General features: G+C 40.7%; 1 protein-coding gene across 16 annotated transcripts in view; it reads right to left on the bottom strand.

The window, feature by feature from the left end:
- ENOX2 (ecto-NOX disulfide-thiol exchanger 2) overlaps positions 1-19,920 on the bottom strand; it is a 295,896-nt gene that overhangs the window by 35,080 nt on the left and 240,896 nt on the right. For all 16 annotated transcript variants that reach the window (XM_012107452.4, XM_060407628.1, XM_012107450.5 and 13 more), the window contains 3 exons: positions 9,045-9,278; positions 6,672-6,884; positions 4,791-4,897 (listed from right to left, as the gene is read on the bottom strand). In XM_012107452.4, the coding sequence (XP_011962842.1) occupies positions 4,791-4,897; positions 6,672-6,884; positions 9,045-9,278 (554 nt within the window). The remainder of the gene's footprint in view (positions 1-4,790; positions 4,898-6,671; positions 6,885-9,044; positions 9,279-19,920) is intronic.

Genomic DNA, 19,920 nt, shown 5'->3' with positions numbered 1-19,920 from the left:
GGAGTGGGTTGCCATTTCCTTCTCCATGTGGTAACTTTTTGTGAAGCTTAGATATTCACATACTGTTCCACAATGAAGGACAAAGCATTTTCAACATAGAATAAAACAAAAATCCTAGACAGAGGAAAATGCATGAAAAGAATCATCTCGGTTCCAGCTGACATTTTTGATTTATCATAAAGTAGGCAAATCATAAATCATTGAACATTAATTATCTAACTATATAGTTTCCAAGAAATTTATGTGGACTTAAATTCATCTTACTCATGTTTTTTGACAGGAATGTAACTATAAGAAAAGCAAAGTTCCTTATGAGTTGCATTACAAAATTGTACTTACCCAGACTTTGAACATTAACAGTAGTGGCAAAAGGGCAGATGAGAGGGAGATAACTCCTATGCATATGTAGAAATTTGATTCTGAGATATCGTTCAAGCCAATCAACCAAAGCACAAACACAGGCACTTAATCAATGTCTATTGTATGCTACATAATGGAAATACAAATTTGGTTGATCCAAATTTTGTTGGTATGTGGTTTGATGGCTGAAAGCAAAAGCTAGTGTTAGTGCAAATGGGTCCTAAAATGAGGGTATGCAGATGACTTGAACATTTATCTGCAGCCAGGTCTTCAGAGTTTGGAATGATTTTAGCAATCACAGTATTTCACTTCACGAGCATGCTATTAATAGTATGTAATCACCATGTCCCTTTTCTCTGGTCCAATGATATAAAATCTCACATCAGGGACAATGCAAGGGAGTATCTTCCAGTACCTACCACTATGGCTCTAGATTCTTATATATTAATACCACCTAACTTGAAATGTAGGCCAAGATCTCAGTAAGAGAAATACACAGGTTTTCAATGATTTCATAGAAAAAGGGTTCCCATAACACTCAGAACTGTCAGTAAAGTCACTGAAGATGCTAACTCTTATTAAGGGGAGGGACTTCAGCCTTCTCTTTTTTATTATCCTTTCAAATTATATCAGCATAAGCCTCACACACATAAATCAGGAAAGTAAACCAATGAAAAAGACTCATTATCAAACTAGTCTGCCTGGTAGATGCTGCCAGAGAGAGTGCCCTTAGCTCCCTGAAAGTGGGGACTTTTTCTTCTTACTCTGTACCTTCTCTCACCAGAGACAGTGTTGGCTGCTGTAAGGAGGATGATAATGAGACAAAGAACAGGTACTCTGTGACATGAGGAGGTCACCAGCTGGTTTATTCCCCAAGGCAACTGGTAGAAAAGGTTCAGTGTCAGACTCTTCTACCTTGATGAAACCCCTAGCTTAGGAGTTGTAGCTTTGATGCCTACATCAAGAAAAAGCCAGTTTAGTTGATTAAGTCACTGAGATGCTCTGATTCTCTGTGGGGTTCTAAGAGGCAGCCCCGATTTAAGAGGACAGTTCTGTCACTTTCTATAGGATACCGCCTTCTAGTCCTCAGTGTTGCCTGTCATCAAGTGAAAGTACACAGAGGTGAAAACAAATTTAATGCCATGATTTAAAAAGGCACCAATATAAAGCAGAAGAAATCTTTTACGTTTAGGGAATACCATGCTAGAGCAAGGCCATGAGCTATGTTCCACTGTCAGTAGTTTTACTTATAAAGATTGCAGTATTCAAGGTAGACCTTAATTTAGTCCAATCCAACAGGCAGGAAGCATTTTCCTAGGTTTTTACAAAGTCCACAAGGCACATCACCAAACATGTAGTAAATCATGCTGGCCATGTCCTTATCACTGTGTCAAGCAAGCTCTGCTGCAATACTAGGTGACAGGGTGTGTAACTCAGCTCTCCACAGCTGCAGAGAAATGGCCAGCTCACTAGCATAGCTAAGTTTATTGAGGAGGTAACTAAACTCAAGCATATGGCCACCAGGGGCTTCCCAGGTGGCTCAGTGGTAAAGATTCTGCCTGCCAATGCAGGAAACATAAGAGATGAGGGTTCAATCCCTTAGTCAGGAAGATCCGCTGGAGAAGGAAACGGCAACCCACTCCAATATTCTTGCCTGGAAAATTCCATGGACAGAGGAGCCTGGCAGGCTATGGTTCATGGGGTCACAAAGAGTCAGACATGACTGAGAGACTGCGCATACATGCATGCATATAGCCATCAGATATGTGGGCTTGCTATAACTACAGAGAGCCTTGATGAATAGTATTAATGGAGACCATTTTTGCAAATTTGTTTACAAAAGGGTTGTGGGCTAGGTGAGTCAGTGCTCCAACAAGAGGCACCACTCCTATGAAAAAGGAAATAGTGTATAGGGTAGGGTTTTCTGTAATGGGCGGAGCACTTCAGACAGCCTGTTCCAGCCCCTAAAAAGGATACGCAGGTATGTGTTTCGAAAGGCAAGAGAGACTAGTATGGCTTTTCTACAATGGGAAGGCATACTGAGCATTTTTCTCTCAACTTTTATTTTTCTGAATTATTTCAACTAAAGATTTTGGCTACTTGAAATTTAGGTGCTAAACTCCAACCCTCCCCTTGATCACTTTTTAAAAACTTTTTAGCTCACTGAGGACAAAGACCACCTCATTCTGCATTGCCCGTCATAATACCTGAGATAGAGAATGTGCTCAGTACACATTTGAATTGAAATGCTGAATTTTGTTTGTTGGGCTCCACAACATGAGGCAGCTCTAGCATTCTAAAACCACTTTGTGCTACAGTAAGACAATCACTTCCTTTTTTGACCCTAATTATCATTTTTTAAACAATTACAAACTTTCTGGATTTGTATGACTCTACCCTCTACTGGGTTGATATTATCAAGGATTTCTCTGCAGTGACTCCCTGATCTCTTGGCTGAGCCAGAACTGATGGCTCAAAGACTGTCAGTTCATGAACAGGGGTGGGTTTATCTTCCTGTAAATGCTATTCATAGTTCTCAAATTGTTGCCACACAGACTATGACATGTATTTTCATGAAGGACAGAAGAGATAGATCATTATCTTCATTTGATAGGTTAGGAAACTGAGGTTCACAAAGACTAAATGACCGGCTCAAGACCACCAGGCAGTTTATACCAGAGTGCAGAGTGAACAATGTCCAGTCCTGGACTGACCACTTCTGAGCTGTGTCATTTTGTGTACATGACTTAACATTTCCAGGTCTCAGTTTTCTCACATGTAAAACACAGACACTCTACTTACTTATTATTCCTTATGGAGTTGTTAATGATCAATTGAAATAATACTATTTCTCATTGATATAGTATTTGCATTTTCACACCGTCTATATAGTTCATCTCATTGAATCCAGGTGAAGAAATAGGGACTAAGAAAGGCTGACCAGCTTGCTGAAAATCACACAGCTATAATAAGTCAGAGTTGAGATTTGAATTCACGTCTGCTCCAAGTCCCGGGTTCTTTCCACTGCACCACATTTACTGGGAGGCTCATGTAGGTGAGATAACCAGTGTGAAAGTGTTTTATAATATGTAGTGAGTGAGTGAGTGAGTGAAAGTCACTCAGTCGGGTCCGACTCTTTGTGACACCATAAACTATACAGTCTATGGAATCCTCCAGGCCAGAATACTGGAGTGGGTAGCCTTTCCCTTCTCCAGGGGATCTTCCCAACCCAGGGATTGAACCCAGGTCTCCTGCATTGCAGGCGGATTCTTTACCAGTTGAGCCACCAGGGAAGCCCATTATTTATTTATAATATGTAAATTCCCTACAAATGCTATTTAAATATTAAGGAATATGACAACCTACACTGATAGATACAATGGGATTACAACTAGACTGGCAAACAGGACTCAGAAACGAAGCTGAAAAAGCTGCTGCATACATAGATTGAAGGCATCAGGGCTGGCTGGGTAAGGAAGCTACTGCTGCTGCTGCTGCTGCTAAGTCGCTTCAGTCGTGTCCGACTCTGTGCGACCCCATAGACGGCAGCCCGCCAGGCTCTCCCGTCCCTGGGATTCTCCAGGCAAGAACACTGGAGTGGGTTGCCATTTCCTTCTCCAATGCATGAAAGTGAAAAGTGAAAGTGAAGTCGCTCAGTCGTATCCGACTCTTAGCTACCCCATGGACTGCAGCCCACCAGGCTCCTCCATCCATTGGATTTTCCAGGCAAGAGTACTGGAGTGGGGTGCCATTGCCAAAAGAAGAACTCGAGGCCTGTGTCACATTCCAAAGGCATATCAGTGTAAACAAACCTCCCATCTCAGTTTTTAATCTTGGATTTAGAATCAAAACCTAATCCCATCAGATACATTCTAGTGTTATACTAAAAATGTCACTTGAGCACAAGCAGAGAGGTATGTGTCCATCTTAATTTGAAATCAGAGTCCTCTGTTACCTTTAAAGCTGCCACCTATAATGATGGCTGAGCAGGTTTGATAAAAGAAGCTCAGAAATTTCAGTGCTCCAATGTACCACCAGGCAGCTTTTAGCTTTAATTGTCAAGATGCTCTAATAAATGTAAGTCAGCCCTAATATCACTACCACTAGAGACACAGGTCAGTAATTATTGTTGTACCCAAGACTAGCTAGCTTAGAGGAGTAAACTTTTAATTATCGCAGCTACATTTTCACTACTAAGGTTTCCATCCAGCAGAATGCATTCAAGACAACACGTGCACATTTATTACCTTTTGGCAGCAGGCGGTCAGGACACAGCGACAGGCTATAGAACTTGTCTCAGTATTTCATTAGGGGCTTGTTGTGGCCGGGGGAGCTTGGCACTATTTAATTCTAGCTAAACTCCAAATCAATAACTTGTTAAAGAAAGAAACTGTCCCCCTGAGGGGCTACCAGAGTAAAAAGTTACTAACCTCAGCTTGTTTGCACCAAACGCTGATGTTTTTACGCTGGGCTTTTGTGAAGTGGTCCCAAGCCTTTTGTTTGGAGGCGGAATGGTAGACGGCTACTATCTGCTCAACTGCAGCGTCAGATCAACAGTTGAACCAGCCAGAGTATCACCCAGGGATGGCAAAAGAGAGGAGAAAAGAAATAAGAGAAGCATCAGCTCAGTGCATCTCCGACGACACTACTTGACTGGAGTTGTGCTTAAAAAAGAAAAAAAGGATACGTGTGTTGGGGTACCATGAGTTTAAAGAGGATTCAAAGGCAAAGATATCAGTATACATAAAGAAAAAATGAACTCTAGAAGATTTGGGGTGAAATGGTGAATAAAGCTTTAATATAGGCAGTGTGTCTTCATTCAGGCAGAAGTCATGGTGAATGTGGTTTAGCGCTATTGACCCAGTACAGCATGACAGCAAGCAGTGAACTATACCAGCTCCTTGTGACCATTGGTTTTTTTTCATAAACTAGCCCTTCAGAATGAGCCTGAATGCTTCATTTCAATGGAATCTATCCTCTTACTATTGTGAGGTATGTCTAACCAGAAGTAACAGATCAAAACCTAAAGTGGATTGGACCTATTTTAAGTCTACTTAGATAGGCTTGTTGGCTGGAGAAATACAAGTATTATGCAAGAATACCGTGTAAGTGCAGTCCTACAAAGTATTTTTCTGGGTCGCTTAAAATGTCAAATGAGGAAATGTGTACAAATATTCCAGGGCTTTATTGCAATTGGTTCAAGAGAGGGAAAACAGTCATGACTATTTTTCTGGGAAAAGAGAAGGACAAGATCCTCTGCCTGGCTGGGTGTTCACAGTAAGAAAATTCAGAGGTGTTATTTCTTTCTTTGCAGCCCTATTGGTAGCATGTTTACTGATGATTTAAGGATTTATATTCCCATGAGGCTTGCTACTCTCTTTTCCCATTTATTCTGAAGTCTTAAAAAACATATGCTTTCTCCTCCCAGATTCTATGACCATATGACTTTCAGAATAAAAATGAAAAATGAAACAATTCCTCCTTAATCCTGTTTATGTGTAAGTCAAGTATGGGAAGTCAAATATGAGAAGACTAGGCTATGATTGTTTAAAACCAAAGTCATAAAACCGTACCCTCATTCCTAATGTGAATACAGTTTTTCAGTCAAAAGAGAAGAGTGCATAGTTTTATAATATGGGCAACTAAAAACTAAAACCATTATTTGAGAGTTTTTCTGCCCTGTCTCATTTAAGAGACCTCAGATAGGTTTGGTGTAGTACTAATTTTTGAAAATGGCTATTTCAGTGGCTTCCCGTGCCCTCCCAGGATCTACTGACATCAGTAAAGGGAATGTCAAAGGAAACTAAAGATAAAAGGTAGAAGTAGCAAATTTGGCTTTTATTCAATTACCTTAGAAAATATAATTACAATTTATCCCTAAAATGGAGTACCTGAAAAGCATATTACACAATAATAATGAGGCAAATCTGAAGCTAAGAAGCTTACAAATCCTGATGCTACATCTTAACTTTAGCAGTGAAATTCTGAGTTTTCCACTGGAGCCTGAGGCTGCTTGTAACTGACTTTGAGAACCAAGGAAAGTAAAAGCACAGGCCTATTGTCTAAGTGTCAGTGTTTCTAAGGAGCTGAAGTAGATACTCCAGAGAAAATGAACATGGGAAGTGCATACATGATTCCTGTGAAACTGGAGCTTGGCCATTTGGCAGTATAAGGCGAGCACAAGGCAGTGCTGAAGAGGGCGGTGCTTCTTGACACAGGATGGCTCTGAAGGCCTGGTTCCTGTCTAGAGAGAGTAATGACTAAGTGAAGTGCCCTCTCATCCTTCCAGCAGAACTATGACTTCCACTCACATTGAATGAGAATTCCAGAAAGGGCCTGCTTGAACTTCTCCTTTGCTTCCTCCATGTCTTTCTCATGGGCAGCTTTCTCGTTCACCAGGCGACGGACGTGGCTGTTGGCCGACTGGATCATGGAGTAGAAGTTGTTGGCACTGCGACGGTTCACCTCTCCTCGCTCAATCCAGGTGAGCAAGGTCTGCACAGCTTCTGAGAATTTGGAATCATCTGGAAAAAGAGGATTTATTTTCAGAGACATCGAATGTAACTAAATCTCCATCTATTTTCCCAACACGCTGGCAAGGAGGCCACCATGGCTTTTTGGCGACAGTTGTAAAATGAGTTGCTGAGGGCAAGGAGCCACGCGTACACATGCGTGAACACACAGGCAGCCCGCAGGCAGACATACTGACAGAATGAAAGATTCCAAAAGTAGGAAGATCGGTTGTAGTCTAGTCTATGAAGAGTTTTCAGAACAAGAGTGTCTCTTCTTTCCTTAAACAAAGATTTCTTCATTGATATAGTTTTCACATATTGCAGTTTTTAATGCCTCTGTATGTGTGTCTGTAATGTATAAATTAGTGGTGAGAGAACTTCAGCATTCCACAATCTTATTTTTTAAGAAGCATAAGAAAACTTGAGTCTTGAGTTTAACTTGAATTTGATGGTAACTCTATCCTGGATCCATGGAATCGATTGGGAGGAGGCTTAAGAAAGAGTTAAATGGCTATTCTTTAGGTATAAACACTTATGTCTGACCTTTTTTAACAGCACTCCAGCATCCAATCCACAGCCCCAGGCCTTCTACTCAGTCCCAGTCACAATCTATTTTGATGTAATTTGTTCTATTTCAACATTTCTCCATATCCTGTTTCTCTTGCCTGAGGATACGCCCAAGTGGATTTCTACAGCTAGTTAAGAGTCACTCTCTGATGTTAAAATAGTAACACTCCTCTTCCAAAGCCTCTGATTCAGCTTTCTGAGGTACCACTTACACATTCTGCTGTTAAAGGCTCCCGATAGGGAGAGTCCATTAGCATCCCATTGAAAGCCCACTACATAGCTCTCTACCCAGGAACCCTTACATCCAGAGGTACCATCTCTTACCGTAATGTGAACTTCTTGCCACTTGCATTTTTTAGTGCAGATATGTAATGGGAAGTCAGCCTCACCATTAGAGCAGCTTTTCATTTCATTACTTACATACCAGTCTTTATGTTGATGCTCAGTTTTTAAAAAACAATTGACATATACTTGATGCATCAGTGCTCACTTTTTGCATGAGGTCCACACAATGAGCAAATTCATTTTGTTAAGAAAAGTTCAAAGTGAGCTGTTTGGTCTTATGGACGTAGGTAAATCTTGGACCTGGTGTCTGCTTTCAGCCTTTCCAGCTTTTCTAACCATCCTGTTACTTCCGTGCCTCTACTTTGGACTCTATGTTTTCTGCTTTTCTCTTACAGGAAGACAAATCAGTCCAAACAAAGGATTTCTGTAATGTGTGGAGCCCTTAGGCTAAATGGTGCAAACAAGTTTCGTGAATGAGACCTATTTGCAAAGTGGAATTAGTAGCATCTTGCTAAGCCTAGAGCACAAGAAGCAAGGAAAATTCATATGGTTAGAGCAGTGCTGGTGTCATCAGTAAGATCAATGGGACACTAGCCCTCATCCAATAAAATCAACCATATGAAAAAACTGGATTTGAGCTAACACAAGAGACTAGGCAATTAAGATTAAATTAGCAAAATGGCTCTGAGAGTCAAGCAACGGGAACAGGAATCAAAACTAAAGGGAAAGCAGTCTGATTTAGCAATGTCTAAAAGTCTCTATAGTTACTGTGTGAAATAAATTGACCATTTTGTGATTCAAGAAATTCTCTTTTAGTTGGTGGTAGCTAAGTCTTTGAGTAATCTAAGGACATACACTGTAAGTTCTGGCCATCCAATTTTCATCTATAAGATGGAATTTTATCAGAGTTTCCTGAGGTCACAACAGGTTCTACCATCTTGATTTATTCTGATTTAGAATTCAAAGCTAACTTGCTATCCACAATGAAAGGGGGTGGGGGTGTTTACAGGTCTCCAGTCATGGATCACAGCTAAAATTCTCTGATGTGGAAACGTGGGAAAAACCTGTTTCTTCCTAATCACCTGATGTATGGAGAGGAAAAGTAACATCACTTGAGACAGTGAAGGATCAGAGACACATGTGGGAGGGACAGATTCTTTGGCTCTTGAATTACTGGGTACACCTCTCTATCTGCAAGGCTTCAACACAAGAAATGCCTGGAATCCCTCAGTGGGAAATTTGAGGATAACTGCCAACAATACATTTATTAAATTTCTCCAAAGAAGAGGGCTAATAGCCAAGCTCAAATGTTTCATTTACCTTTTAGTTTTTCAGCAACAATGCTGCATTCATGGTCGGAATAGTGGACCACTGGAGGTGGGGATGGTGGGCGCAACCTTTCTTCTTCCATCCTTCTGCGGTGGCGTTCCTCTCTTGCTAGCATCCGTTGTTTGCATTCCCACTCATACAGATCATCTCGAGCCTGTGCAAAATCAACGTGAAGCCGGCCTGTGTCTTTTTTGTCAGTGCTAGAGCCCAGGCGAATGCGGTAACCTAAGTGCACAAGAGGGAGAGAGAGGAGCACAAGAGCAGCCCAGTGAGTGAGTGGCTGCAAGTTGCATCCTTCAAATGCAGTTGCAGTGGTTTCAGTTGGCCACATAACTCCAAATTCTCTTCCCACTACTGCAAGGGGAACATTACAGGCTTGGATTATACTCTCTGTCTCTGATAAAAGTTTATTATTCCATAGTTGGCGTCTGTGCTCAGTCGTGTCTCTTTTCAAGTCTATTGACCGTAGCCCGCCAGGTTCCTCTGTCCATGAGATTTCCCAGGCAAGAATACTGGAGTGGGTTGCCATATTCTCCTCCAAGCTCTTCCTGACCCAGGGATCGAACCCGGGTCTCCTGCATTGCAGGCAGATTCTTTACCCATGGAGCCACCTGGGAAGCCACATAAAATATAATGTAGAGAGAAGGGCATCTTGACTTTGAATTAGGAAGTGAGCAGAGGATCTGAATGACTCTGAACAAGATGAGCAGAGCGTCGGCTCTATGAATCTGAATGAGGAAGGGCGTGTTTGAGGAAGTCTCTTTGGAATTGGTAGGCCCATTCTTACTCTCTTGAACTCATTTTTAAGAACCTTTTAGAAGTAAGTTTAAGAAATTCTAACGCGAAGGAAAAAAGATGGCGGAGGAATAGGACGGGAAGATCACGTTCTCCCTCACAAATTCCTCAAAAGAACATTTCAACGCCGAGCAAACTCCACAAAACAACTTCTGTAGGCTGGCAGAGGACATCAGGCAACCAGAAAAGCAGACCATTCTCTTCAAAACAGGTAGGAAAAAATATAAAAGACGAAAAAGGAGACAAAGGAGGTGGGGAGGGAGCTCCGTCCCGGGAAGGGAAGCCCGTCCCGGGAAGGGAATTTTAAGAAGAGAGGTTTCCAAACACCAGGAAACACTCTCCCTGCCGAGTCTGTGGCGAGCCTTGGAAACACAGAGGGCAACATAACAGGAAGGAAAAATAGATAAATAATTAAAACCAAGAGATTACAAGCCCACCAGTAACTCCCCCAGCGGAAAAGCAGCACAGACGCCTGCATCCGCCATTGGGAAGTAGGGGCAGGGCAGGGACGCGCGGGAGGCGCGGGCTGCAGAGCTTTGTAAGAATCGGGCAGGAATGCCCCACGCGCAACCAGAACGATCTAACTTGGGCTAGCAAACCAGACTGTGGGATAGCTACCACGCGAAAAGCTCGAACATAAGACACCGCCAGGACTGAGCACAGAACAAAGGACGGAGCGGAAAAAGCCGGCTGCAGACCATTCCCCGCCGGGGACAGGCAGCCAGAGCCGTAAGGACTGGAAAGGGGCAATTGCAGACCCGGAGAGACTTTACTTACCTAACTGCAAGCAGGCTCCTTTGCTAAGACTTCTGGGGGTGCTGGACAGTCACAGTCTGCTTCACGGGGTGCGCCAGCGGTCCACCCAGAAAGCTGAGCAGCAGCGGCGGAAAAGGTGACAAGCCGCGGCGATTGCGCTCGCCAAACTCCTGAGCTACTCGGACCTGGGAAGGGCACAAAGCGCAGTCCCAGCCGCATTTGTGCCTCTGAGGGCTGCCTGAGGGCCGAACCTGAGCGGCTTGGACCGGGAAGTGCACGCAGCCTAGGGCCGGCCCCAGACGGTTCCCGGCTGAGCATCGTAGAGCCGGAGCGGTTTGTGCGCCGCGAGAAAGGACAGGTCAAGCGGGGCAGAGATACTGTGTACACATGACAGTGCTATTTGTTTGCAGCATCCCCCTCCCCACAGCGCGACTGAACTAGTGAGCCTAAAAACCAGCAAACAGAAGAAGTTAAACAGAGGAAACCACCTTGGAAGTGAGCCCACACGGCCCATAACATCAGAGAAGAGCCAGATATATTTTTAATTTTTAATATTTTTTAAATTCATTCTTTTTTTTTTTTTTTTTGCCTTTTGCTTTTTTTTTCTTTTTTCTTTTTTTCCGAGCTTTTTTTAAATTGTTAAGTCTTCTATTTCTCCTCTAATTTTTATTTCTATAACCTAGTGTTACTATTTTTTTTTTTTTTTAAAAAGACTTTTTTTTTTTTTTTTTTTTTTTTTAAGGCAAACACCATATATACTCTTTGGATGGTAGTTGGTGTTTTGTTTTTTTTTTTTTGTTTGTTTGTTTTTAATAATTCTTTTTTTCTTTCTTCCTTTTCCTCTGCTTTTCTTTAATATTGTATCTTTGAAAATCCAACCTCTACTCCAGATTTTTAATCTTTGTTGTCAATTTTGTACATTAAAAACCCAAACTTCACTACCCAAGTTTACCTGAGAGCGAGATTACTGGCCTGTCCACTCTCTCCTCCTCTGGACTCTCCTTTTTCCTCACCAGGTGGCCTCTGTCTCTTTTCTCCCCCATCTCTTCTCTATCCAACTCTGTGAATCTCTGTGTGTTCCAAACGATAGAGAACACCTAAGGAACTGGTTACTGGCAGGATTTGTCTCTCTCCTACTCATTCCTCTCTCTTATCCTCCTGGTCACCTCTGTCTACTTCCTCCCTCTCCTCTTCCCCGTATAACTCTGTAAATACCTCTGAGCAGTCCAGACTATAGAGCGCACATAAGGAAGAGACTACTGGCTAGCTTGCTCTCTCCTCTCTTGATCTCACCGCATCTCTTTCCAGTTACCTCTAACTACCCCCTCCATCTTCTCTTCTCCTTGTAACTCAGTGAACCTCTCTGAGTGTCCCTCAAGGTGGAGAAACTTTTCATCGTTAACCTAGATGTTTTATCATCAGTGCTGTATAGATGGAGAAGTCTAGAGGCTACTGTAAAAATAAAACTGAAAACCAGAAGCAGGAAGCTTAAACCCAAAGCCTGAAAACATTAGAGAACTCTTGAATTCAGGGAACATTAAGCAATAGGAGCTCATCAAATGCCTTCATACCTACACTGAAACCAAGCTCCACCCAAGGGCCAACAAGTTCCAAAACAAGACATACCACGCAATTTCTCCAGCAACACAGGAACACTCCCCTGAGCCTCAATATACAGGCAGCTCAAAATTATCCCAATACCTTTGATGTCTCATAACCCATTACGGGTCACTCCACTGCACTCCAGAGAGAAGAAACCCAGCTCCACCCACCAAAACTCCAACACAAGCCTCCCTAACCAGGAAACCTTGACAAGCCACTGATAGAACCCCACCCAAAGTGAGGAAGCTCCATAATAAAGAGAACTCCACAAATTATCAGAATATAAAAAGGCCACCCCAAACGCAGCAATATAACCAAGATGAAGAGACAGAGGAATACTCAGCAGGTAAAGGAACAGGAGAGTTGCCCACCAAACCAAACAAAAGAGGAAGAAGTAGGGAATCTACCAGAGAAGGAATTCCGAATATTGATAGTGAAAATGATCCAAAATCTTGAAATCAAAATGGAAACACAGATAAATAGCCTAGAGACAAGGATTGAGAAGATGCAAGAAAGGTTTAACAAGGACCTAGAAGAAATAAAAAGAGTCAAAATATAATGAATAACACAATAAATGAGATCAGAAACACTCTGGAGGCAACAAATAGTAGAATAACGGAGGCAGAAGATAGGATTAGTGAAATAGAAGATAGAATGGTAGAAATAAATGAATCAGAGAGGAAACAAGAAAAACGAATTAAAAGAAACGAGGACAATCTCAGAGACCTCCAGGACAATATGAAACGTTCCAACATTCGAATTATAGGAGTCCCAGAAGAAGAAGACAGAAAGAAAGACCATGAGAAAATCCTTGAGGAGATAATAGTTGAAAACTTCCCTAAAATGGGGAAGGAAATAATCACCCAAGTCCAAGAAACACAGAGAGTCCCAAATAGGATAAACCCAAGGCGAAACACCCCAAGACACATATTAATCAAATTAACAAAGATCAAACACAAAGAACAAATATTAAAAGCAGCAAGGGAAAACAACAAATAACACACAAGGGGATTCCCATAAGGATAACAGCTGATCTGTCAATAGAAACTCTTCAGGCCAGGAGGGAATGGCAAGACATACTTAAAGTGATGAAAGACAATAACCTACAGCCCAGATTACTGTACCCAGCAAGGATCTCATTCAAATACGAAGGAGAAATCAAAAGCTTTACAGACAAGCAAAAGCTGAGAGAATTCAGCACCACCAAACCAGCTCTCCAACAAATTCTAAGGGATATCCTCTAGACAGGAAACACGAAAGGGTGTATAAACCCGAACCCAAAACAATAAAATAAATGGCAACGGGATCATACTTATCAATAATTACCTTAAACGTAAATGGGTTGAACGCCCCAACCAAAAAGACAAAGACTGGCCGAATGGATACAAAAACAAGACCCCTCTATATGCTGCTTACAAGAGACCCACCTCAAAACAAGGGACACATACAGACTGAAAGTGAAGGGCTGGAAAAAGATATACCACGCGAATAGAGACCAAAAGAAAGCAGGAGTGGCAATACTCATATCCGATAAAATAGACTTTAAAACAAAGGCTGTGAAAAGAGACAAAGAAGGCCACTACATAATGATCAAAGGAACAATCCAAGAAGAAGATATAACAATTATAAATATATATGCACCCAATATAGGAGCACCACAATATGTAAGACAAATGCTAACAAGTATGAAAGGGAAATCAACAATAACACAATAATAGTGGGAGACTTTAATACCCCACTCACACCTATGGACAGATCAACTAAACAGAAAATTAACAAAGAAACGCAAACTTTAAATGATACATTAGATCAGTTAGACCTAATTGATATCTATAGGACATTTCACCCCAAAACAACGAATTTCACCTTTTTTCAAGTGCTCATGGAACCTTCTCCAGGATAGACCACATCCTGGGCCATAAATCTAAACTTGATAAATTCAAAAAAATCGAAATCATTCCAAGCATCTTTTCTGACCATAATGCATTAAGATTAGATCTCAATTACAGGAGAAAAACTATTAAAAATTCCAACATATGGAGGTTGAACAACACACTTCTGAATAACCAACAAATCACAGAAGAAATCAAAAAGAAATCAAAATATGCATAGAAACTAATGAAAATGAAAACACAACAACCCAAAACCTGTGGGACACTATAAAAGCAGTGCTAAGAGGAAAGTTCATAGCAATACAGGCATACCTCAAGAAGCAAGAAAAAGTCAAATAAACAACCTAACTCTACAACTAAAGCAACTAGAAAAGGAAGAGTTGGAGAACCCCAGAGTTAGTAGAAGGAAAGAAATCTTAAAAATTAGGGCAGAAATAAATGCAAAAGAAACAAAAGAGACCATAGCAAAAATCAACAAAGCCAAAAGCTGGTTCTTTGAAAGGATAAATAAAATTGACAAACCATTAGCCAGACTCATCAAGAAGCAAAGAGAGAAAAATCAAATCAATAAAATTAGAAATGAAAATGGAGAGATCACAACAGACAACACAGAAATACAAAGGATCATAAGAGACTACTATCAGCAGTTGTATGCCAATAAAATGGACAACATGGAAGAAATGGACAAATTCTTAGAAAAGTACAATTTTCCAAAAACTGAACCAGGAAGAAATAGAAAATCTTAACAGACCCATCACAAGCACGGAAATTGATACTGTAATCAGAAATCTTCCAGCAAACAAAAGCCCAGGTCCAGATGGCTTCACAGCTGAATTCTACCAAAAATTTCGAGAAGAGCTAACACCTATCCTCCTCAAACTCTTCCAGAAAATTGCAGAGGAAGGTAAACTTCCAAACTCATTCTATGAGGCCACCATCACCCTAATACCAAAACCTGACAAAGATGTCACAAAAAAAGAAAACTACAGGCCAATATCTCTGATGAACATAGATGCAAAAATCCTCAACAAAATTCTAGCAATCAGAATCCAACAACACATTAAAAAGATCATACACCATGACCAAGTGGGCTTTATCCCAGGGATGCAAGGATTCTTCAATATCCGCAAATCAATCAATGTAATTCACCACATTAACAAATTGAAAAATAAAAACCATATGATTATCTCAATAGATGCAGAGAAGGCCTTTGACAAAATTCAACATCCATTTATGATAAAAACTCTCCAGAAAGCAGGAATAGAAGGAACATACCTCAACATAATAAAAGCTATCTATGACAAACCCACAGCAAACATTATCCTCAATGGTGAAAAATTGAAAGCATTTCCCCTAAAGTCAGGAACAAGACAAGGGTGCCCACTTTCACCACTACTATTCAACATAGTTTTGGAAGTTTTGGCCACAGCAATCAGAGCAGAAAAAGAAATAAAAGGAATCCAAATTGGAAAAGAAGAAGTAAAACTCTCACTGTTTGCAGATGACATGATCCTCTACATGGAAAACCCTAAAGACTCCACCAGAAAATTACTAGAGCTCATCAATGAATATAGTAAAGTCGCAGGATATAAAATCAACACACAGAAATCCCTTGCATTCCTATACACGAATAATGAGAAAGTAGAAAAAGAAATTAAGGAAACAATTCCATTCACCATTGCAACAAAAAGAATAAAATACTTAGGAATATATCTACCTAAAGAAACTAAAGACCTATATATAGAAAACTATAAAACACTGATGAAAGAAATCAAAGAGGACACTAATAGATGGAGAAATATACCATGTTCATGGATTGGAAGAATCAATATAGTGAAAATGAGTATACTACCCAAAGCAATTTACAAATTCAATGCAATCCCTATCAAGCTACCAGCCACATTTTTCACAGAACTAGAACAAATAATTTCAAGATTTGTATGGAAATACAAAAACCTCGAATAGCCAAAAGCAATCTTGAGAAAGAAGAATGGAACTGGAGGAATCAACTTGCCTGACTTCAGGCTCTACTACAAAGCCACAGTCATCAAGACAGTATGGTACTGGCACAAAGACAGACATATAGATCAATGGAACAAAATAGAAAGCCCAGAGATAAATCCACACACATATGGACACCTTATCTTTGACAAAGGAGGCAAGAATATACAATGGAGTAAAGACAATCTCTTTAACAAGTGGTGCTGGGAAAACTGGTCAACCACTTGTAAAAGAATGAAACTAGATCACTTTCTAACACCGCACACAAAAATAAACTCAAAATGGATTAAAGATCTAAATGTAAGACCAGAAACTATAAAACTCCTAGAGGAGAACATAGGCAAAACACTCTCAGACATAAATCACAGCAGGATCCTCTATGATCCACCTCCCAGAATGCTGGAAATAAAAGCAAAAATAAACAAATGGGATCTAATTAAAATTAAAAGCTTCTGCACAACAAAGGAAAATATAAGCAAGGTGAAAAGACAGCCTTCTGAATGGGAGAAAATAATAGCAAATGAAGCAACTGACAAACAACTCATCTCAAAAATATACAAGCAACTTCTGCAGCTCAACTCCAGAAAAATAAACGACCCTATCAAAAATGGGCCAAAGAACTAAATAGACATTTCTCCAAAGAAGACATACGGATGGCTAACAAACACATGAAAAGATGCTCAACATCACTCATTATTAGAGAAATGCAAATCAAAACCACAATGAGGTACCACTTCACACCAGTCAGAATGGCTGCGATCCAAAAATCTGCAAGCAATAAATGCTGGAGAGGGTGTGGAGTAAAGGGAACCCTCCTACACTGTTGGTGGGAATGCAAACTAGTACAGCCACTATGGAGAACAGTGTGGAGATTCCTTAAAAATTGCAAATAGAACTACCTTATGACCCAGCAATCCCACTTCTGGGCATACACACCGAGGAAACCAGAATTGAAAGAGACACATGTACCCCAATGTTCATCGCAGCACTGTTTATAATAGCCAGGACATGGAAACAACCTAGATGTCCATCAGCAGATGAATGGATAAGAAAGCTGTGGTACATATACACAATGGAGTATTACTCAGCGGTTAAAAAGAATTCATTTGAATCAGTTCTGATGAGATGGATGAAACTGGAGCCGATTATACAGAGTGAAGTAAGCCAGAAAGAAAAACACCAATACAGTATACTAACACATATATATGGAATTTAGGAAGATGGCAATGACGACTCTGTATGCAAGACAGGGAAAGAGACACAGATGTGTATAACGGACTTTTGGACTCAGAGGGAGAGGGAGAGGGTGGGATGATTTGGGAGAATGACATTCTAACATGTATACTATCATGTGAATTGAATCGCCAGTCTATGTCTGACGCAGGATGCAGCATGCTTGGGGCTGGTGCATGGGGATGACCCAGAAAGATGTTATGGGGAGGGAGGTGGGAGGGGGGTTCATGTTTGGGAATGCATGTAAGAATTAAAGTTTTTAAAATTTAAAAAATAAAAAACTAAAAAAAAAAATATATAATGTAGTCCAAGATTCCTCCATCTGCCTCCTTACCTGTGACAGAGGGAGGCTCCATGGGTAACAGTATCAAGAATAAGACTTATATGGTACCATGGGCTGGGAAGAATGAAAAAGCTGGCTTCAAACTCTACTGTCTTTGGATAACTTCAACAGTGTCAGTCATACCACCAAAAAAACTTGATAAAATTTCAGTGTATCAGATTGACATTTCAATCCCCCATATTGTTTCCTAGACATAGTTGGTGATTCATAACCATTTGAGGGGGTGGGGTGGGAGGGTGTGGAATAGAGATGATAGAAAGTGGTATGTGATCCAGCCGACATATAATTTGGAATCCTTACCAAAAAAAGAGGTAGTGTGTTTATACTGGGCTTCTCTGGTGGCTCAGCAGTAAAGAATCTGCCTGCAGTGCAGGAGACCGGGTTCAATCCCTGGGTCAGGAAGACCCTCTGGAGGAGAAAATGGCAACCCACTCTATATTCTTGCCTGGGAAATCCCATGGACAGACAACCCTGGAGAGCTACAGACCATAGGGTCACAAAGAGTCAGACACGACTGAAGCGACTTAGCATGTGCATGCTTATAGTATACTGGTATGGGACTGGGATTCATAAAACCAGGATTCAAGTCCCCACCTCCATTTTTGGTCGCAGCTTTAGCACCCGAGTTAAATCTCTTAATAAAAAACTTTTTTAAATTACTGTTTTTATTAGCCTTTTAAGTTTCAAAAGCTTAGCTAGGTGCTTCCACACACATTTATCTCATTTCATTCTCAGCACAAGCTTGCAGAGTAACTCCTGCCTTAAACTACTAAAAATATGGACAAAATATATGAAACAATGGTTTTTAAGACTCTGGCCATTAGGTATTGAAGACAGAGATCACTAAGAGACAAGAACCAAATGAAGTGATCACTGTGATTTCCCCAGCATATTGCCTGGAGACAGAGGGGAATGCTCCAGCACCTTTTCTAAGGGATTTTTGTTTGTCTAAATCTCTTTCTTTTACAATGTGGGAGAACAGCCATCCAATTCAGGAGTTTTCTAACACTTTTAAACTTTCAAAGAGCAGGTTCAAATTTAAAGGGAAAAATTAGTTGTTTTCACATCGCTGATTGCAATCTTCTTTCCTTTGGCAGCCATGAGAATGTTTCCAGGTGGCTGTTACCAGAGAGCTGATTTCAATGTTTAGATGGATGCCTCCTGAGCAGCATGTCGTCTTTTATGTACAACTGTTCAGGGCTTTTCAAGACCTTTAAGTTCTTATTAAAATAGTCTATTGTGGAATGCTCTGTTATCATTGCTAAGTGCTATTAAATCTTCAGGAGTTGGATTTTACAGCACTTAGCAAATGTAAAAAGAGCATTCTACATCTGCCTCCTCACTTCTCCCGTGTTACCAGCCTACTTTTTCCAACACTCATTACTTTTTCTTTGGCCTATTGCAATAGGTATCTAACTGGTGCTCAATGATTCTTTGATAAATGAATGTAAGACTTCACGCTAACCTTAGATTCATTAAGGGGAAGAACTAGGTTTTACCTGTTTTCTACCATGCACAACATTTAGTACAATAGCTTACACAAAGAGACATTCTGTAAAATGTCTAGCACTTGGACCCAATTCTTCCAAACTGTTAACCCTTAGGCAAGGAGGTAGCTAATGGTTCTATGCCCTTTCCAATTACTCCATCTTCTGACTTCAGTTTTATCTGTCCACTGCCCCATAATGAATAATAATTCAAGTTAAGTAAAAGATTGACCATGAAACTTTATCTTGAAACCACCCTAAAAGGCAAAGGGCTTCATTTTATAACATTTAAGAGTTGTTGCTCAGTTGTGTCCAACTCTTTGCCACCCCATGGACTACAGCCCGCCAGGCTACCCTGTCCTTCACTATCTCCCAGAGTTTGCTCAGATTCATGTCCACTGAGTCGGTGATGCTATCCAGCCATCTTATCCTCTGTCATACCCTTCTCTTCTTGCCTTCAATCTTTCCTAGCATCAGGGTCTTTTCCAGTGAGTTGGCTCTTCACATTAGGTGACTAAAGTATTGGAGCTTCCAGTTCCAATCACCTCAGTCTCCTCACCAGAAACAAGTGACTTTATGCAGAGTAGTTCTTACTATCTCCACTCCAACTACCATAGTCTATAAGCCACTATCAGTTCTGGATTAGACTGATACTATAGTTAGCTATCTAACCACCAGTCACCAGCATTCTCCATACCCTTCAGTCCATCCTTTACATTAATCTATCACTTTAGAAGTGATATTTCTAAAATGTATAC

The sequence above is a fragment of the Ovis aries genome, chromosome X, assembly GCF_016772045.2.
Source record: "Ovis aries strain OAR_USU_Benz2616 breed Rambouillet chromosome X, ARS-UI_Ramb_v3.0, whole genome shotgun sequence".
Lineage (NCBI taxonomy): Eukaryota > Metazoa > Chordata > Mammalia > Artiodactyla > Bovidae > Ovis > Ovis aries.
The sequence above is the reverse complement of the archived record's forward strand: the minus strand, read 5'-3'. Positions and strand labels throughout refer to the sequence as shown.